At 45.4% G+C, this 20,811-nt stretch overlaps 1 protein-coding gene across 7 annotated transcripts in view; it reads left to right on the plus strand.

The window, feature by feature from the left end:
* mrpl1 (mitochondrial ribosomal protein L1) overlaps window positions 1–20,811 on the plus strand; it is a 141,200-nt gene that overhangs the window by 76,925 nt on the left and 43,464 nt on the right. For 5 of the 7 annotated variants that reach the window (XM_085963220.1, XM_085963193.1, XM_085963189.1 and 2 more), the window contains 2 exons: window positions 8,920–9,031; window positions 17,490–17,590. In XM_085963220.1, the coding sequence (XP_085819346.1) occupies window positions 8,920–9,031; window positions 17,490–17,590 (213 nt within the window). The remainder of the gene's footprint in view (window positions 1–8,919; window positions 9,032–17,489; window positions 17,591–20,811) is intronic. The other 2 variants (XM_085963192.1, XM_085963213.1) reach the window with 1 other exon arrangement.

The raw sequence follows: 20,811 nt of genomic DNA on the forward strand, positions 1-20,811 counted from the left end.
CACATAAAGACCACACAGCAGTAGATCACCATAGCAACAAGAACGAGTCCAGGCCCGCTGGAGATAATTTTGAACACCTGCTTATGTTAGGTTGTGGACACAGGGAAAACAAGTGTGTCAATCAATCGTGGGTGGTATTTATTGGAACTAATTCTTGACAAGCCACCGTCTCGGTTGTAGTCCCAGGTTAAAAAGGGCTTTTAAAAAGCTAGACTTTTCAGTGAATGAAAAGAAACACAGTTCCACCACGACTGCTCTACCCTTGCCTTCGGCTTCCTGGTGGCGCCACCCCACCTAGTATCTTCTTGACTGCTTGTTACCAATCTTAACAACAAGCATGAGTCTAAGATAGACTAACCCTATAATGAAAGTCATATACTTCTGCTTGGGTTACGTCCGGGTTTCCCCTGTGGAGTTTTAACTTCACAGTGCGAGTCTTCTGACTTTGATAGGTTCCCTGGCTGGAAGTTAGCCTGATTGACGGGCTTGGCTTCCAGTCGGGTGGGGAGGACTCCGGAGCAGGCAACAGGAACAGGTAGGTCCGATCCCAGGGGGGGTGGGGGTACGATCCCCAGTCCCTGAGTGGGGGGAATACAATCCCAGGGGGAGGGGTGGGTGTTGGAGGTGGGTTTGAGATTTAAAATTTTTTAACATCTGACCCGACCCCAACCCACCCATTTTTGGGTGTTAAAATTCACTCTTTAATTTCTAAAGGTTATGCATTTTGGAGATATTGTTGTATTGTTAAGGCAATTCTACTTTATGCATAAACCCAACATATTATTTAGATGCTCATGAAAATGTTCTAATGTGTTAATAAATTATTGTTTTTTTATAACGCCATGGTTTGTGCCTGAAAATTCTTTAGGAAAAAGAGCCCATTAAGTTGAAAATAAAATAAAATCATGCAGAGATAAAAAGGAAATTCCCCAAATTAAAGTGTAAAATCACTTTGCACCTTTCTGCTCCTACAAGGTGATACGTTGCTATATAATGCATATTCTTTCTTTTCTTTTGTATAAGGAGATCATGTTGCAAAATGAAATTGAAGAGATGGCAGAATTTAATGCTATTCATTCTCTGATATAAAGTATATGCAAAAGTGAACTGTACAAGGACCAGGGAAAGTGTAATCTGGGTTTATTTGCAACAGTGTTTATCTACTTTAAGAATTATGTTTTATAAAGAAATTATACAAGTGTGGGGAGGGAAAACACGTGTAAAACTTTAAAGTGACAGCTTTCTCTGGTCATGTATTCTGTGATATGAAGTTTAGAATCCAAACTGACTTGCCCAATCCTTTAAAAAATGGTAATTGCCACATTTATTTATTCTGGTTTGTCACTCCATTGTGGTTTTTTGGTTAAACTCTGAGCTGCTCCCGTACAGTCTGGGTCTCTTTTCTCTTGAAAACAGAAGGCTGAGGGGTGACCTAATAGAGGTCTTTAAAATTATGAACGGTTTTGACAGAGTGGATACAGAGAGAGTGTTTCCACTTGTGGGGAAGAAAAAACAAGAGGCCATCAATATAAGATAGTCACCAAGCATTTGAAAGTTCATCTAGGAGTGTGCAGTCACTGCACTGGAGCTTTTGATTGTTCCAAACACTTGGAAACATGACTGCACCCAGGTTCTCCGGAGTCAGAGCACGCAGGGAAGTCCTCGTCCCCTTCGAATAGGCGGAAGAGACCTCCTCAAGAGACAAAAAGAGCCTGGCTCCAAATTTCAGAGGAGGTGAACAGCAGGGATGCTGTGAGGAGGACCTGGGTGGAGTACCAGAAATGTTTCAATGATCTCATTAGATCAGGAAAGGTGAGTACAAAGCTACACTCAACTTCATCCTGCTGTGCCTCTCATCACATCCCCATCACTCTGCCTTCCCAACCCGACTCCTGTGTCGGTGTCGGTGCAGGCTCGATGGGCCGAAATGGCCTCTATCTGCACTGTGGGGTTTCTGTGATTCTGTGATCATTGCTCACATCAACATACCTTGCACATTCACCCATCCCTCTCTCTCTATCTCCATCTTACTAGCCACCCCTCACACTCACCCTCATCCTAATGCAATCATACCAACTGACAACACACAAGGAGGACATTTGGCATTGCCACCCCACTCCCTCATAGTCTCCCTCTAAAGCTGTAACCCATCCATTCCTTACACTCATGCCATCACTCTCACTCAACCTTCTCTTCTTTCCCTCCTTGCAGGAAAAGCAAGCCCACAATAAGAGGGAGAGGGAGAGAACTGGAGGTGGGCCGCCATCATTTGCCACCCTCACAACAGCAGAGGAGGCTGCTTTACAAGTATTGGGAGTCGCCGAGCAGCTGGAGGTGGGAGACGGAGAGAGGGGGACATCTCAGCAACCTGGTGACAGAATTACATATCATACAGTTACATGGCATACAGCAGTCACTCATATGGGGACTGATGTCATCAGCCACTGAATGATCATCATGTGCATAATGGTATCAGTACCCATTCCTCACATGACATTTCTAACTCATCTCTTTACTCTCCCACAGGTCCATCAAGCGCCCCCCCCCCGCACTGTCCAGGAGGAAGAGGAAGACGACTCCTCAGAGGGCCTCCAGCCTCTGAGGGTGCAGCGTTACCAGACATAAGCGCACCCAGCACCAGCGCAGATACGCTCACCTCAGTGGGTGCCATGCGAGATAGAGTAGTGTTGTCACCTGGTGTCTCACAACTCACGAGTGAGCAAGAGGAGATGGTGGAGACAGGGACAACAGTGGAGAGTCCTCACTGAAGGGTGCAGGACACTCCCAGCTCTGCTCAGCTGCATGCAGACGCTGAGCCTTGGGGGCCATCCAGAAAGAAGGCGATCCTGGAGGTGCAGCAAGAGGTGCAGGGTTTGCGACCGTGATGTCTGCAAATGTGCAGAGAATGGAGGAGTTCATCTCCAACATGAGCACCACCATGTCGCAGGCAATGGCGACTGAAGGCTCTTCCATGGAAAGAATGGCCACCTGCATGGAGCAGCTAATGCACCACTCACAGGAGCACATGGAGAATAGATGGGAGAGACTCATAGACCTCCTCTCTAGGAGGGTTGTCAGCCTAGAAGCGGGTCGTCATGGCCCCACTGATGTGCAGCAAGCTGCTCTCCAGCTCCTTGCTACCAGGGAAGTGCGGATGGCCCATGAGAGCGATGATGGTGACAGGGGACATGGAAGTGTGGACTCCTCTCAAAGCACTTACATTTCTCCCCTGTTGCCAACCCCTCAATCAGAGCCCCAGATGCCTCCTCAGAGGAGCAGACTTTGGCAGAGCCATCAAAGGCTCCAAAACCCAGAGGATGTCCGCTAAGAATGTCTATGCAGTCGCAGCAGGGAAGTGAGCAGGCTGCCTCTACCTCTACTGAAGCCACAGGGATGGCACCTCGTAGAAGCACGAGTAAGAGAAAGATGACACACAAGTACATTCACAAGGGTAGCCACTTGGGTGTTTTATTCAATGTTAATGTCAAGTTTCTGTTAATGTGATCTCAACCATAAAAATCTTTATTTTCACCACTTAGACAAATTTGTGTGCACCTTTGGAAGTGGCCTAGTGAGTTGCAGTGAATGGTGAGACATAACGGTATCTCCAGCAATGGTGGTCAGTGTGAAAGGAATGACTTGGTCATTGTAGGGATCCTTTATGGTGTTGTTATGGGGTGGTGCGAACCTGGCGCAGCATGTGGCAGCCATATGAGTGTACTGCGTAAAGTTAAGTAAATCTGGCCATGATGAGGCCATCCCTGGTCTCCTGGGCAGCAATATGCTCGGGTGCTGGTGGGATCTGGACTGCAGGTTCCTCCTGCTCCTGCTTCTCCTCGTCTTCCAGCTGATGCTCCTCCTCCTCCTCCTCCTCCTCTGAAGAGGCTGTGCGCTCAGTGCCTTGTTCCTCATGCAGCTCTAATCCCCGCTGCTGTGCTATGTTGTGCAGGGCGCAGCAGACCACAATGATTCTGGAGACCCTGGCTGGTGCGTACTGAAGGGCTCCTCCAGATCTGTCAAGGCATCTGAAACTCATTTTGTGCATGCCTATTGTCTGCTCCATGACACATCTGGTGGAAATGTGGCTTTCATTATATCTCTCCTCGGCCTCAGTACTTGGCCTCCTCAAAGGTGTCAGGAGCCACGTCTTCAGTGGATAATCCTTGTCTCCAAGCAGCCAGCCAGAAAGTCTGTTTGGAGGAGCGAAGAGCTGAGGGAAGGTGGACTGGGGAAGGCCAAAAGTCATGGCAGCTGCCAGGGAATTTGCCGCACACATGCATGATGATCTTACTATGGTTGCAGACCAGCTGCACATTGAGGGAGTGGAAGCCCTTGCAGTTGACAAAGACCCTGGGTTATGATGGGGTGTCCTGATGGCCACATGTGTGCAGCCGATGACGCCCTGCACCCGTGGGAAGCCAGCCAGAGCCGCAAAGCTGAGCGACCTCTCATTAACACTGGCTACATCAGTGGCAAAGTTGATATAATTGGCTGACTTGTCAAACAGGGCATCGGTCACCTGGGTGATACATCTGCGGGCGGCTGACTGCGAGATCCTGCAAATGTCTACTGCAGATCCCTGGAAGGAGCCTGAGGTGAAGAAGTTGAGGGCGCTGCTGACTTTGACAGCCACTGATCAGGCATGTCCACCCGCTCCTCTGGACTACAGATCTTGCTCCAGCAATCTGCAAATGTTTGAGATGACCTGGCGCGATAGCCTGAGCCTCCTTTGGCACTGCTGCTCAGTCATGTTGAGGAAGCTCATCCTCTGCCTGTATACCCTGTGTTGGAGGTATCACCGCTGACACGGTGCAGCCCTGCGCTGATGCCCTATGTCTTGTGCAGCATCAGGTGATTGACGAGAAGGCTGGTGTTGTTGTTGATGGTGCTGCTGGTGTTGGGGCTCATCGTGGTCCGATTCTGAAGACCAAGGTGAGACAGTATAAACGGAACCCATGCTGATGGAATAGATGGCAGGTCAAGTAGAGATGAGAGAAGCAATCTGTAAATGAGGTGAGACTGGATGGCGACTTTGCTGGAAACACTTACAGCCTTTAGAAAGCTAAATCTGTGCTGGCAATGCAGTCAGCAACAGCTTCTGCCTGAGGAAGGTGATCAGCTGTGAGGTGGGAGCTTTTATAGTGCTGTGCAGTAATCAGCTGGATCAATGGCCACTCAACTCCACCTCAGGTTGACAGACGTGGTTCCCGAGCTGCGTGAATCCCGTGGTCATGCAGTGAAATTTGAAAGGTAGGCTAAAAAAGGAACTTAAGCATCTGGCAACAAGGTCATAATCATTTAAATTAGGTCGCCCACCTCTGCGGTTTGGGTCGCTGTCATACCGGCAAACGCGCCTGAGGGAAAGGCGCGTGGGTCGGGATGACGGCGGGTTCCCAATCCGCTCCAACTTATTTCAAATTTCCCACCCAACCCGCCTCTGATCGCGCCTGCACGGACCCCAGAAAATTCGGGCCGATGCATTTAAGGGGAAGCATGATGAGCATATGAGGGAGAAGGGAATAGAGGGTTATGCTAATAGAGTTAGATGAGGACGGATTGGAGGAGGTTTGAGTGGAGCATAAATGCCGGCATGGAATGGTTGGACCGAATGGCCTGTTTCTGTACTGTATATTCTATGTAATTCTCCCTTCGGAATGGATCTAAAGGTCAAGCAATTTACATAAGGAAACTGAAAAGTGGATAAATGCATTTTTAATTAAATCCTTGGAATATAAGACCATCTTCAGTCTTGACTTTGAGGATGAATTAAGATAAAGTTTGATGTGTCTAATTTTGTTTTATTGAGAGCATGAAGGACAGCCAAAAATCTCTGCATCCTTCATTATAGTTACATGTTATTAAACGAAACGTCTGTCCAATTAAAATGTTTCAAATGCTGCCACGGTACAATGTGTATATACATAAGAACATAAGAAATAGGAGCAGGAGTAGGCCATTCGGCCCCTCGAGCCTGCTCCGCCATTCAATAAGATCATGGCTGATCTTCTACCTCATCTCCACTTTCCTGCACAATCCCCATATCCCTTGATTCCCTTAATATCCATATACTGTGTTGCTATTTTTATATACAGTATGGAGTAAGCAATGAGTTGGTGTGCGTAAGGTTGAAGTGTTAATTTTCACTAGATCTGTTTCATCAATTGACAGTATTATTCTATGCATACAATATGTTTTATTCTGTTTTCAAGTTGAGTTTTTTAATTTTCTTTTAAACTAATTTTGGAGATTTGAAATTTTCTTTTTTCTTTCTTTTTGGGCAGAGTCAACATGGATTTAAGAAAGGGAAATCGTGTTTGACAAATCGGTTAGAGTTTTTTGAGATTGTAACTAGCAGAATAGATAAGGGGGAGCCAGTGGATGTAGTGTATTTGGATTTTCAAAAAGGATTTGATAAGGTGCCACACGAGGGCTCATGGGATTAGGGGTAATCTATTAGCATGGATTGAGGATTGGTTAATGGACAGAAAACAGAGAGTAGGAATAAACGGGTAACTTTCGGGTTGGCAGGCTGTAACTAGTGGGGTACCGCAAGGATCAGTGCTTGGGCCTCAGCTATTTACAATCTACATCAATGACTTAGATGAGGGGACCGAGTATAATGTATCCAAGTTTGCTGACAATACAAAGCTAGGTGGGAAAGTAAGTTGTGCGGAGGACACAAAGAGGCTGAAAAGGAATATGCAAAGGTTAAGCGAGTGGGCAAGAACATGGCAGATGGAATATAATGTGGGGAAATGTGAAGTTACCCACTTTGGTAGGAAAAACAGAAAAGCAAAATATTTTTTAAATGGTGAGAGATTGGGAAATGTTGGTCTTCAGAGGGACCTGGATGTCCTTGTACAGGAATCACAGAAAATGAATATGCAGGTACAGCAAGCAATTAGGAAAGCAAATGGTATGTTAGCCTTTATTACAAAAGGATTGTAGTATAAGAGTAAAGGGCCTAAAAATCCAGTTGCTTTGCGCCTCCCGTTAGCACCCGTTTATTCCTACTCTCTGTTTTCTGTCCATTTACCAATCCTCAATCCATGCTAATAGATTACCCCATATCCCATGAGCCCTCGTGTGGCACCTTATCGAATCCTTTTTGAAAATCCAAATACACTACATCCACTGGCTCCCCCTTATCTATTCCGCTAGTTACAATCTCCCTAAGAGGGCGCTAATGGGGCGCAAAGCAACTAGCGCCTGGACGCGACGCCGCCAATGCCTCCCGCAAAATTAGCGGGAGGTTAGCGGCGGTGGTAACCGCTGGTGCCCCGCGGCACTGTGCCACCGCCGATGATGTCATCGCCGTGCGCAGTGCCCCGCTGACGCCCAGTGCCCCGCTCACGCCCCGGCCGCTATCTTCGGTAGCGCCCCCTGACTTACCGCCGGACGCTATGTCCGACAGGGTCAGGGGGCCTACCTGCGGCTGGGGAGGTGCCGGGTGGCCATTTTTGTTGCTGGCCACCTGCCAGCACCTGGCCCCGTTGCCGTCCCCGGCCTCCTGAGTGCCGGCTGCGCTCCATGAGCCCGGCACTTCTCTTGAGTGCCAGGTCTTTTTGCCGGCACTCCGATCCCTGGTGGCTCAGCTGGGCCCCGGGCTGCGCTGTGCTGTGCCCCGGGTCGCGCTGTGCCCCGGGCCGTGCTGTGCTGTGCCCCGGGCCGCGCTGTGCTGTGCCCCGGGTCGTGCTGTGCCCCGGGCCGCGCTGTGCTGTGCCCCGGGTCGTGCTGTGCCCCGGGCCGCGTTGTGCTGTGCCCCGGGTCGTGCTGTGCTGTGCCCCGGGTCGTGCTGTGTCCCGGGTCGTGCTGTGCCCCGGGTCGCACTGTGCTGTGCCCCGGGTCGTGCTGTGCCCCGGGCCGCGCTGTGCTGTGCCCCGGGTCGTGCTGTGCCCCGGGCCGCGCTGTGCTGTGCCCCGGGTCGTGCCGTGTCCCGGGTCGTGCTGTGCCCCGGGTCATGCTGTGCTGTGCCCCGGGTCGTGCTGTGCCCCGGGTCGCGCTGTGCTGGGCCCTGGGTCATGCTGCGCTAGGCCCCTCCCCTTTAAACAGGGGAGGAAGGCCTGCAGTTCACTTGCAGCGCCCCAAGAGGGCGGTGGGCCGCTTCAAGTAGCGCCCCGCCTCCCTCTTGGTGCACTACCGGTGAATTTCAGCTGCGGGGGCGCTAATTTTTTTGGGGTGCTAAAGGTAGCGCCCCGGCGAAGTTAATGCCCCAAAGGGGGCGCAACCTAATTTTTTCCCCAAGAAGTCTTACGACAATTGTACAGGGCTTAGGTGTGACCACATCTGAAGTACTGTGCACAGTTTTGGTCTCCTTAACTAAGTAAGGATGTACTTTTTCTTTGTTCACGGGATGCGGGCATCTCTGGCAAGGCCAGCATTTATTGCCCATCCCTAATTGCCCTTGAGAAGGAGGTGGTGAGCCGCCTTCTTGAACCACTTGCCTTAGGGGGAGTGCAACGAAGGTTCACTAGACTAATTCCTGGGATGGGGGGACTGTCCTATGAGGAGAGATTGAGTAGACTAGGCCTATATACACTAGAGTTTAGAAGAATGAGAGGTGATCTCATTGAAACATACAAAATTCTTAAGCGGCTTGACAGGGTAGAGGAGAAATTTCTTCACTCAGAGGGTTGTGAATCTTTGGAATTCTCTACCCCAGAGGGCTGTGGACGCTCAGTCATTGAGTATATTCAAGACAGAGATCGATAGATTTTTGGATATTAAGGGAACCAAGGGATATGGGGATAGTGCGAGAAGGTGGAGTTGAGGTAGATGATCAGCCATGATCTTATTAAATGGCGGAGCAGACTTGAAGGGCTGAATGGCCTACTCCTGCTCCTATTTCTTATGTTCTTATGCTCTAAGTACTTTATTGTCCATCATTGAAAGCTTACAAACACTTTGTTTCATTTTCAGATCTTGGATGATGAAATTCAAGCAGATTTCTATGTGTCTGTTCCTGACATGGTATCAAAACTGCTGCCTCTCAAGAACAAGCTAAGGAAAAAGTTTCCTAAAAGCAAACGGGGTAAGGAAATAATGGCCAGAGTTATATACTCATGTTTGAGGAGGAAAAAGTGAGAAAATATAAACTCTCCAGTGGAATTATAATATGGAACTATCCATTATTAGTGCTTCCCTACAGAAACCAAAAAAGACCAAGTAGATTACTGAATGACGCTTGCTTGAAGAGACATATTAGGCTTCTTATTGCAATTGAGACTGGGGGAGATTTTGCCAGCCCTGTGGAGGTGGGTTTGGAGGCGGGACTGCCGGGAAAATGGCAGAATCTGGGGGCGGGTACTCATCCCGCCCCCAACCCGCCTCCGTGCCATCTTCCCAGGAGGCGGGTACCCGACCCGCACTGGGAGCCGCCTCCCCGAGACGGGAAGGGGATTAGTGCCAATTACCTGCCTGTTAACAGGTAGTTAACAGGCAGTTTTTTTGAGAATCCCTATTTTCAGCCCTGAAGTGTGGGCTTCCCTACGGCTCCGAACCTTGCCAGGGTCAGCGAGGCGAGCCCTGGGTCTGCAGGGTTGGAGGGGCCGAGATGTGCAGGTGAGCGATGTGTGCAGAGGTAAGTGTGTGAGGTGTGTGTAAAGTGTTTTAATAAGTTTTATTTACCTGTACTTCTTCCTGCAGGCTTCCTCCCTTCAGGTCTCGGGAGTCCCTCAGCTCACCGGCACAGAAAGCAGAATGGCCGCTGAACTATCAAAAGCTGCAGCCTTCTGCTTTCTGCTCAGGAAGGCTTTCTAATTGAGTCTTGAGTAAAGACTCAACTTAGAAGACAGATTGTCAGTGTTTGACAGCTTCACAGAACTGTCAAACGATGACAATTCATCTGTCAAAAGCTCTTGACAGCTGAAACGTCACTCACTGACGTCACCTGTAACCAGCTTTCCCATAATTGGCCTGCTAAGCCCGCTTAACAAGGTCAATCAAGGGGAAATAGCGTGGGTTGGCCACAAGTCGATGGAGGCGGGACTAAAACCCCACAAGTGGGAGTCCCGCCTCCAAAAGTTCCCCATTGACAAAATCCAGCCCCTAGTTTCAGCATTCTAACCAGTGGTTGGACCCATAAACAAAAGAGCTTTGGAGTATGAAAATGCTCACCAAGCTTAGGGAAACCCTCATTTAAAATAGAATTCTGCCTTAGTCGTGTTAGTAACTTTCATTGGCATTAACATGTTTTTTTTAATCGGGGCTATAACATTCAAAAAGCAGTTGATTATGCTGTGACGCTGCTGGTTTTAAGGTGCTGTATTTACTGTAATCTGTAACTCATAAGGTCGATCAGCTACCTTGATATTTTTCATATTCAAACATTTTTCAAATCGTTTCCATTTAATTGTACACAAATTATTTTCTATATTTTTATAATGGCCGTTAAGGTTGAAACAAAATCATACACTTAATTCACACTATAAAGTAAGGTGCTGCAGTCATGCTGTTTTTAGGTAGCAAAATTATCAGGCTTGCATTATAGGTTTTGGTGTTTTAGACCCTGGATAGATTTGATTTGGCAAAATAAACAATTTTTTCCCCCAATTTTCTACCCTCTCCTGAAGGTGCAGACTCATAGAATATGGCTTCACAGGTGCCACCCTCCACCCCCATGTCATGAAGAGATCTAACTGCTAGGTTGGGAGTTTTAAATTGGAGGTGTTGGGATGCGAAAGCCAGTGTAGATCAGCGCAGGAGTGATGTGTGAGCAGGACTTAGCGCAGGATAGCATGTGGGCAGCAGCGCTTTGGATGAGCTGAAGTTTACAAAGGGTGGAGCATGGGAGGCTAGCTAGGAAATTGAATGATTGCAAAAATAGGGGTTTAATACTCATTCACATTATAGAAAATAGTTTCATTCTTTATCCCACTTAATTATAGTCAAAGAAGGAGCAATTCTGCCCATCGTGCGGTGCCACTCTCTGACGGAGCTGCCCCATTCCCTTGTTCTTTCCCCACAACCTATTAATTTTTTTTTCAAATATTTTTGTCTGTAGAGAGGGCTTTAAACTAACTAGTGGGGGGGAGCTTCCTAGAGAACAAATAATAAAAATGACAACAGAGAAGGTCATAGACTTAGGTAGCAGTGGGGAAATTAAAAACCAGAGCGTGTCAGGAAGGGGCAGAAGGTATGGAGTAAAAGGTAAAGTAATAAAAAGGGCAAAAGCAGGAACTAAGTGTCACAAAACACATTTGAAAGTTCTCTATCTGAATGCACGTAGCATTCGTAACAAAATAGACGAGTTAAAGGCACAAATAGCTACATATGGGTATGATCTTGTGGCCATTACGGAAACATGGCTGCAGGGTGACAATGCCTGGGAATTAAACATACCAGGTTATTTAACAATCAGGAAGGACAGGCAGGAAGGAAGGGGAGGTGGGGTGGCTATGTTAATAAAGGAAGGAATCACTGTAATACAGAGAAATGATATTGGGTCAAAAGATCAGGATAATGAAACAGTTTGGGTGGAGATAAGGAATAATAAGGGGAAAAAACACTAGTGGGCGTAGTCGATAGGCCTCCGAACAGTCGCAACTCGGTTGGACGGAGTATCAATCAGGAAATAGTTGAGGCTTGTAATAAGGGAACATCTATAATTATGGGAGATTTTAACTATCATATTAATTGGACAAATCAAATTGGGCAGGGCTGCCTTGAGGATGAGTTCATCGAGTGTATTAGGGATGAGTTTCTTGAGCAGTATGTAACTGAACCGACCAGGGGGCAAGCAACCTTAGATCTGGTCCTGTGTAACGAGACAGGATTAATTAAAAATGTCCTAGTAAAGGATCCCCTTGGAATGAGTGACCATAACATGGTTGAATTCCATATTCAATTAGAGGGTGAGGAGGTTGTATCTCAAACAAGCGTGCTAAGCTTGAATAAAGGAGACTATGAAGGTATGAGAGCGGAATTGAGTAAAGTGGATTGGGAAAATAGATTAAAGGGTAAGACGATACATGATCAGTGGTGTACATTTAAGGAGTTATTTTACAACTTCCAAAAAAAGTGTATTCCACTGAGAAAAAAAGGGTGTAAAAGAAAAGACAGCCATCTGTGACTAAGTAAAGAAATTAAGGATCGTATTCGACTAAAAACAAGGGCATATAAGGTAGTCAAATCTAGTGGGAGGATAGAGGATTGGGAAAACTTTAAAAGACAGCAAAAAATAACAAAAAGATTGATTAAGAAAGGGAAGATAGATTATGAAAGTAAATTAGCAAAAAATATAAAGACAGATAGTAAGAGTTTTTATAGTTATATAAAAAGAAAAAGGGTGGCTAAAGTAAATGTTGGTCCCTTAGAGGATGAGACCGGGAAATTAATGGTGGGAAATATGGAGATGGCAAAAACACTGAATGAATATTTTGTATCAGTCTTTACAGTAGAGGACACCAAGAATATCCCAACACTGGACAAGCAGGGGGCTATAGGGAGGGAGGAGATAAACACGATCAAAATCACTAAGGAAGTGGTACTCGGTAAAATAATGGGACTCAAGGCGGATAAATCACCTGGACCTGATGGCTTACATCCTAGGGTCTTGAGGGAAGTGGCAGTAGGGATTGTGGATGCATTGGTAATAATCTTCCAAAACTCCCTGGACTCAGCAAAGGTCCCGGCAGACTGGAAAACTGCTAATGTAACACCCTTATTTAAAAAGGGCAGTAGACAGAAGGCTGGAAACTATAGACCGGTTAGCCTAACATCTGTGGTAGGTAAAATTTTGGAGTCCATTATTAAGGAGACAGTAACAGGACATTTGGATAATCATAATTTAATAAGACAAAGTCAGCATGGTTTTATGAAGGGGAAGTCATGTTTGACAAATTTGCTGGAGTTCTTTGAGGAAGTAACATATAGGGTGGATAAAGGTGAACCAGTGGACGTAGTGTATTTAGACTTCCAAAAGGCATTTGACAAGGTGCCACACAAAAGATTATTGCTTAAGATAAAAAATCACGGGATTGGGGGTAATATTCTGGCATGGATAGAGGATTGGCTATCTAACAGAAGGCAGAGAGTTGGGATAAATGGTTCATTCTCAGACTGGCAATCAGCAACCAGTGGTGTTCCGCAGGGGTCAGTGCTGGGTCCCCAACTCTTTACAATCTATATTAACGATTTGGAGGAGGGGACTGAGTGTAACACATCAAAGTTTGCAGATGATACTAAGATGGGAGGGAAAGTAGTGAATGAGGAGGACATAAAAAACCTGCAAGGGGACATAGACAGGCTAAGTAAGTGGGCAGAGATTTGGCAGATGGAATACAATACTGGAAAGTGTGAGGTTATGCACTTTGGCAGGAAAAATCATAGAGCAAGTTATTATCTTAATGGCAAGAAACTGGAAAGTACTGAAGTACAAAGGGATCTGGGGGTCCTGGTGCACGAAACTCAAAAGGTTAGTATGCAGGTGCAGCAAGTGATTAAGAAGGCCAATGGAATGTTGGCTTTCATTGCTAGGGGGATAGAATATAAAAATAGGGAGGTATTGCTTCAGTTGTACAAGGTATTGGTGAGACCGCACCTGGAATACTGCATACAGTTTTGGTGTCCATACTTAAGAAAGGACATACTTGCTCTCGAGTCAGTACAAAGAAGGTTCACTCGGTTGATCCCGGGGATGAGGGGATGGACATATGAGGAGAGGTTGAGTAGATTGGGACTCTACTCATTGGAGTTCAGAAGAATGAGAGGCGATCTTATTGAAACATATAAGATTATGAAGGGGTTGGATCGGGTGGATGCAGGGAGGATGTTCCAGATGATGGGTGAAACTAGAACTAGGGGGCATAGTCTTAGAATAAGGGGCTGCTCTTTCAAAACTGAGATGAGGAGGAACTACTTCACTCAGAGGGTGGTAGGTCCATGGAATATGCTGCCCCAAAAAGCTGTAGAAGCTACATCATTACATAAATTTAAAACAGAAATAGACAGTTTCCTAGAAGTAAAGGGAATTAAGGGTTACGGGGAGCGGGCAGGAATTTGGACATGAGTCTAGGTTCGGATCGGTCATGGCCCTGTGGGTAGCGGAGCGGGCCCAGGGGCCGTGTAGCCTGATCCTGCTCCTATTTCGTGTGTCTAATTCTGTTAGATTCAGGAGATAGTCCTGTCATAGTGGATTGGCGGTTAGGATCAGATCAGCCATGATCTTATTGAATGGTGGAGCAGGCTCGAGGGGCCAATTGGCCTACTCCTGCTCCTATTTCTTATGTTCTTATGTTCTTATCCAGTTCCCTTTTAAAACTTACTATGGATTCTGCTTCCCCCACTGTTTCTGGTAGGAAATTCTATGTCTTAACAACCCTTTGCATAATAAAAATCTCTTAACTTCTCCCTTGATTCTTTTGGTGCTGATCTAAAATGTATAGCCTCTAGTCATTGACTCACTAACCAGTGGAAATAGCCTTTCCCAGTTTACTTTATCAAAATTTATCATAATTTGGACACCTTTATTAGATCTCCTCTTAACCATTTTTGTTCTAATCCAAAGGGCACTAGTTTCTCCTGTGTCTCCTCATAATTACAACCTCCTCACTCCAGGTGTCATCTTACTGAATCTTTTTTGTACCCTCCCCACGGCCTTGACATCCTTCCTAAAGTAAGTTCCCCAAAACTGGACACAATATTCTAACTAGCCTAACCAGTATAGGTTTAGCATTACCTCTTGCTCTTGTAATTTAAATGCCTGTTTATAAAACCTAGGATTCAAAATGCTCTTTTTACAGCTTTATAAACTTGGTCTCCCACTTTTAACGATTTGTCTATATGAACCCCTAAGTGTCTGCTCCTCTACTGCTTTTCAAGTTTTACCATTTAATGTAAGTTCTCTTCTTTCTTTCAAAATGTAGCATTAAAGTTCAACTGACATCAATCTGCCCAATCTCCCAACTTGTCTATGTCCTCCTGAAGTCACTTGCAGTCCTTTTCGCAGTTAGCCATGCTCCCCACTTTTGTGTCATCTGAAATTTTTGATGTTGTGCCCTCAAAGCCAAGTTCAGATCATTTATTTATATATGTGGAAACGCAGTGGTTCCAATACTGACCCCTCGGGGACACCACTCTTTACATCCCTCCAGTCCAAAAATGATCCATTAAGCTTTACTTTGTTTTCTGCCCTTTAACCAACTTCTTAACCATGCTGCCACATTCCCTTTAACACCATGTGCCTTAACTTTATAAACAAGCCTCCTATGCAGCATCTTATTAAACACCTTTTTATGCTTTATGTCTGGGGTAAGGATGAAAATGTACCCCAATCTTTTGATAGGCGCCAACAATAGAAATCCTGGATGGTAACCCTAACCCTAAATGCATTCTGTTGCTGTTGTACCTGGTCTTTACCACTTGGTGGCGCTACAGCAAACTTTTATATTGAAATCAAGTCAGTGACACTTGTATAAATTGGAGCAGTGTTCCCTGTTAACTGATGTCCTTATGATTGTGATTTGTTATATAATACTATCAAATACCCGCTTTGCTCATGTAGAGCTGCAAGTGGGAATTTGGTGGCTGTTACAGTAGTAATGGAAACTTTAATGAATTGGAAAAGCTCCAAGAAAATGACAAAAGTTCCGTATACATGTAACAACAACTTGTATTTATATAGCGCCTTTAATGTCGTAAAACATCCCAAGGTGCTTCAAAAGAGCGATTATTGAACAAAATTTGACAGTGAGCTAGACAAAGGACAGGTACAAGGATGTCTTGCTGCAGTTGTACAGGGCCTTGGTGAGACCACATCTGGAGTAGTGTGTGCAGTTTTGGTCGCCTTATCTGAGGAAGGATGTTCTTGCCATGGAGGGAGCGCAGCGAAGATTCACCAGACTGATACCTGGGATGGCAGGAATGACGTATGAGGAGAGATTGGGACGATTGGGCTTATACTCGCTGGAGTTTAGAAGAATGAGAGGGGATCTCATTGAAACTTATAAAATTCTAACAGGACTAGACAGACTAGATGCATGGAGGATATTCCCGATGGCCGGGGAGTCCAGAACCAGGGGTCACAGTCTTAAGGATAAGGGGTAAGCCATTTAGGACAGAGATGAGGAGGAATTCCTTCACCCAGAGAGTGGTGAACCTGTGGAATTCTCTACCACAGAAGGCAGTTACGTCCAATTCATTAAATATATTCAAGAAGGAGTTAGATATATTTCTTAAGGCTAAAGGGATCAAGGGATATGGGGAGAAGGCAGGGACAGGGTACGGAGTTTGGATGATCAGCCATGATCTCATTAAATGGCGGAGCAGGCTCGAGGGGCCGAATGGCCTACTCCTGCTCCTATCTTCTATGTTTCTAGGTGACCAAAAGCTTGGTCAAAGAGGTAGTTTTTAAGGAGTGACTTAAAGGTGGAGAGAGAGGCAGAGAGATTTAGGGAGGAAATTGCAGAGCTTAAATATAATAAAACGCAAGCAATATTTGAGAGTTAGAATGCTGTAATGTATTCTCATGCTCTAAGGGTTCTGGCCAGTGGCTATGTAATCTGTTTTAGCGTTGTTGGCAGTAATCAGCTTGACATTCAAACTCTCCAGTGTGTTAAAGAGATGTTCGTTTTCAGTCCTGTATAGGATTTCGTCCATTTTTGGTACACTGCATAACATTGATGTTTCAGCATAGTACCACCAAGTGGCTCAAATCAGCTACTACAACAGTATGTTACTCTTTAATCAAAATTAGGTACAGCGTCACCCATTGGCAAGAATCAAATGCTACATTATTATAAGCAAACAGGAACATTTTCAAATGTTGGAAGTTTCTTTTTGTATGAAAAAGGACATTGAAAATAATATCTTCAAACAAATGAAGGAGAGGAAAATAAAAACCGATTCAGCTAACCACAAAATTAGTGCACTTTGAGACTGTAGAAAATCCGTAGCTTTTAGTGCAATTTGGTCCCAGACCAACAGCTAGGATCAGCTGTTCTTTTCTAAATCTAATTGTGTTTTGCTGTCTTTCAGTGCTTTTATTTATTTTGTTAAAAATAAATCCTACTGCAGTCCTTTCAAGTTAATGATGCATTAATGGATTAAATTGAATTAACAAAATAATGTATTTTGCTGCTGTGTTATTTGATGTGATGTCTGCATAAGCCAGTTGCCATGAAATTGTTTTCTTAAACAAAAACCCTTAGTGGAACTCATTCTGAATCAGCAATTCTATTAGTGCAATTTTAAATGTTCCTCTAACATCACTACAATTTAGAAGACTGTTTTCGCTGGGCATATACATGAATCATATGAAGCACATGTACTATTTCAGGAGTGAAAAACAGTTTCCATATCAGAAGTAATGCACTGACATTCAGTCCACAGCAGTACTGTGTGGTATAATAACTTACAGTAACACATTTCTCCCATTTAAAAATATTGCAGCAAGTTTGCAATTTTTTTTACCCACACGTGTTGATCAAATGCAATTGTGTTACTGATTCTCTGAATTCTTATTCTGTGTATTTTATAATTTTGTTTCCCAGGTTCTGTTGGGCATAATATTCCTGAAATGATAAAAATATTTAAAACGGGCCATGAATACCTGGTGGAGCGTGACTGTTATGTTCTATCTAAAGTAGGGACGGTAAGTTCAATTAGAACAGCAAAGACTGTTTTTACACTTAATACTTGGCATTTAAAATTGCTGATTGTAAAACCAATTGTTTTAGTTTGTGAAAAAAAATGATACTGACAAATGTAAAGCCTTGCATGTCCGCCAAGCCTGAGTTGATCTGAACAGAACCAATTGCAACATTTACAACTTGTACAGATGCTACTGTAAACACTGTGTTGCTTTTTTAATTTGTACAAATGTAGTCAACTTGCAGAATCTGCTGAACGATCATTTTGGTCCAATATTGTCATGTTGGATAGATTGTGTGATATACATTAGATATGGGCCTAGAAATTCAGTTGTTTGCGCCAGCCGCCAGCGCTTTAGGAGGAGGAGATGTGGAGCGCTAGGCGGCTAGCGGCCGGGCGCAGCGCGATCTGCGCCTCTCCCCAACTTCAGTAAAGATTTAGCGGCGGCGCGAAGATTTAGCGGTGGCGCAAAGCCTTTGCGCGCGCTCAGCTGCGCGCGCAGATCCTGACGTCATTTCATCGTGCAACGCCCTTTGTGCGCCCCGAACCGGAAATTCAGTGGCGCCGCCCTTCTTTGCGCCTGGCGCCCCCAGCGACTGGTAGAGGGGAACGGTTCCCAGTCGCTGCGGGGCGCGGGGGGTGCTATTTAAAGGGGACTCCTCCTGCAGTATAAGTGGCAGCCATTTTGTGCCAATCCCTCTGTGTGAGAGACGGATATTTGGAGAGAGACAAAGGCAGAGAGCTTTCTGCTTTGACTCAGCGCTTGCACAGGTACTTGTGGCTTCAGACCAGAGCTTTGCACTTGGATTTCACTTTCAGTGCCATAGCCTTGAGTCGCCACATATAATGGGGGCTGCAATGGGTGGAAACGTTGGCTTTCTGCATTGCATTCAAAGGGATCAGAGACGCCATGAGAGAGTGCCAGTCATGGCCAGACGGAGATTGGCCAACAGGCGTCGGCACAGGAGGCCTTACCCACCCAGGGTATACCGCCAGCAGTTCTCATATCTGAACATGTCTGAGGAGCAGTGTGTTCGGAGGATGCGATTCAGAAGGGAGGTGGTCACTGAGATCTGCCACCTGCTTCGCAGAGATCTGCAGCCACAGCTGAGGAGCAGGATGTCTCTGTCAGTGGCAGTGAAGGTGACGGTGACTCTCAACTTCGATGCCACTGGCTCCTTCCAATCCGCTACTGGGGACATTGCCAACATCTCCCAGTTCGCGGTACATTGCTGCATCCGCAAGGTGAACAATGCCCTTTTCAGAAGGAGACGTCAGTACATCTCCTTCCCCATGACCCTGGACAAGCAGCAAGAGCGTGCAATCGGCTTTGGAAGAATAGCGGGCTTCCCCATGGTTGAGGGCGTAGAACTGATGAACCAGCAATGGTCAGGCCTTGCTTCAGGGCTGCAGTGTGCAGGGCATGGCAGCCAAACAAGTCGACCCTTCCCCTTTAAGAGCTGACCGGCACCAGCGTGTCTGCCTTCATTGAGCAACTCGCCGCACCTGCGCTGCGCCCGTCCTCGGTGTTAGCGCCCCGGATCGCCGGCTTAGCGCCTAATGATAGTCATGCATCGCCTGCTTTAGCGCAGCAGCAACCTCTTGGGGCGATGCCACTGAATATCAGCGAAGGTGGCGCGAAGTTGTGCCGGGCGCAAACTTTAGCGGCCGCCCGGCTGTACTGAATTTCTAGGCCATGATGTTTTAATTGGCTTTGATTATAAAAATTATAACTGCATTTTGCCAGTAAAGTTTCAAATAAAGTGTGACAGATTCCAGCTAACCGGATTCAGCATTAGCCTCAAGTATTTATTTTTGAATCACGAGTTACTGTATCTTGGGTGTTTTGATTTACTGTCCCCTCTAGTTTAGCAGTTTATACCTGCAGTATTGTGGAACAAGTATAGCTGAACAATAAATATACCAAATTTTGGACTTGCATGCAGGCAAAAGTTGCACTTTCAATTTTCTGCTCTAATATTCACCTCCGGTAAATTGATGTTTGCTTATTTAACCTTTAGCAAATGCAATTTCACATATATGCGCATATGTGACGTGTGAAATTGCATTAGCTAAAGGTTAAATCTCATGCCCTCAACACACATATTTTAGACCTAACTATTCTCACAGTTTAAAAAATGATGTCCTGTTTCCTTGCACTCATGTGAAATAAGTGGTAACCTGAAGATTGGCCAGCTATTGTTTAATATGCCTAAAAAGCTCATGTACAGGGAAATAATCATCTTGTATCAGTAGATAAAAGCAGATCTTGAGCACCAATAACTATACAGAGAAATGTTACAGTACCTGAAAACTGTATGACATTTATGTATTGAAGGAGCTGCTGTGTAGGTATGGGTAACTTTGTAAATTATGGCTTTATAAGTGTATAATTGGAAGAAAATGTAATCAAATACTTGTATAGTAGCAACATGTTTGTTAAAATGTTCCTGCCCCATTTCCCTAAATCCTTCCATCTTCTTTGCTTTCAAAAGCAGCTTAAAATCCCTTCCCTTCAATCATGGTTCCTCCCCCCTTAAATATTCTATTTTACCTTTTGCCCTCCTGTTGTTAGTCCTCCTCCCTGTAATCATGCTCTGAGGCATCTTTCTGTATGCGAGGAGCGCTATGGAAGTGCAACATGTTGACAGTGCAGTATTTTATATTATTGGCAGCAATTCGTCAAATTGGTACATTAATGAATTTCAGCATCCATGGCGATGGTAATTATACATGTGCAATAGCACTGTAGCCTTCATGCAGTAAGACATTTTGGCAGAACTTTCTAACAACTTTGTGCACTAATGAGTGAACTTGATACCATTTTATACTGCTGTCAATTAGTGAACCGCAGAGCTAGCTTATTGGATCCATTCAGTAAAGTTGATATGTAGAATGCTGTAATTTAACAGAGGTGGTCTGCAGACCCTTGGGACTCCACATTGTGAGGCATCCAAAGTTTTTTGCAAAGATTCTGATTGTGTTGCTGTTCCTTGTTTCTGTTGGATGCTGTACCATGTTCGGGACACTAGCAATTATACTAATTGCCATTATTTTTTGCTGAAAAGAGAGAGTAAGGAAAGATGAAAAGGAAGAGGATTCCTGCAGTGCGATTGAATCTTGGGAAATTGGTTCAGATGATGTGGCTATTTAGCCAGTCGCCCAGTATAATGATTCGGAATGCTCAACTCCAGCAGTTGCCAGCCTGTTGCTGCTCGGTGA

Source organism: Somniosus microcephalus, chromosome 2 (assembly GCF_052327205.1).
Source record: "Somniosus microcephalus isolate GS21.2 chromosome 2, FLI_Smic_1.0, whole genome shotgun sequence".
Taxonomy (NCBI): Eukaryota; Metazoa; Chordata; class Chondrichthyes; order Squaliformes; family Somniosidae; genus Somniosus; species Somniosus microcephalus.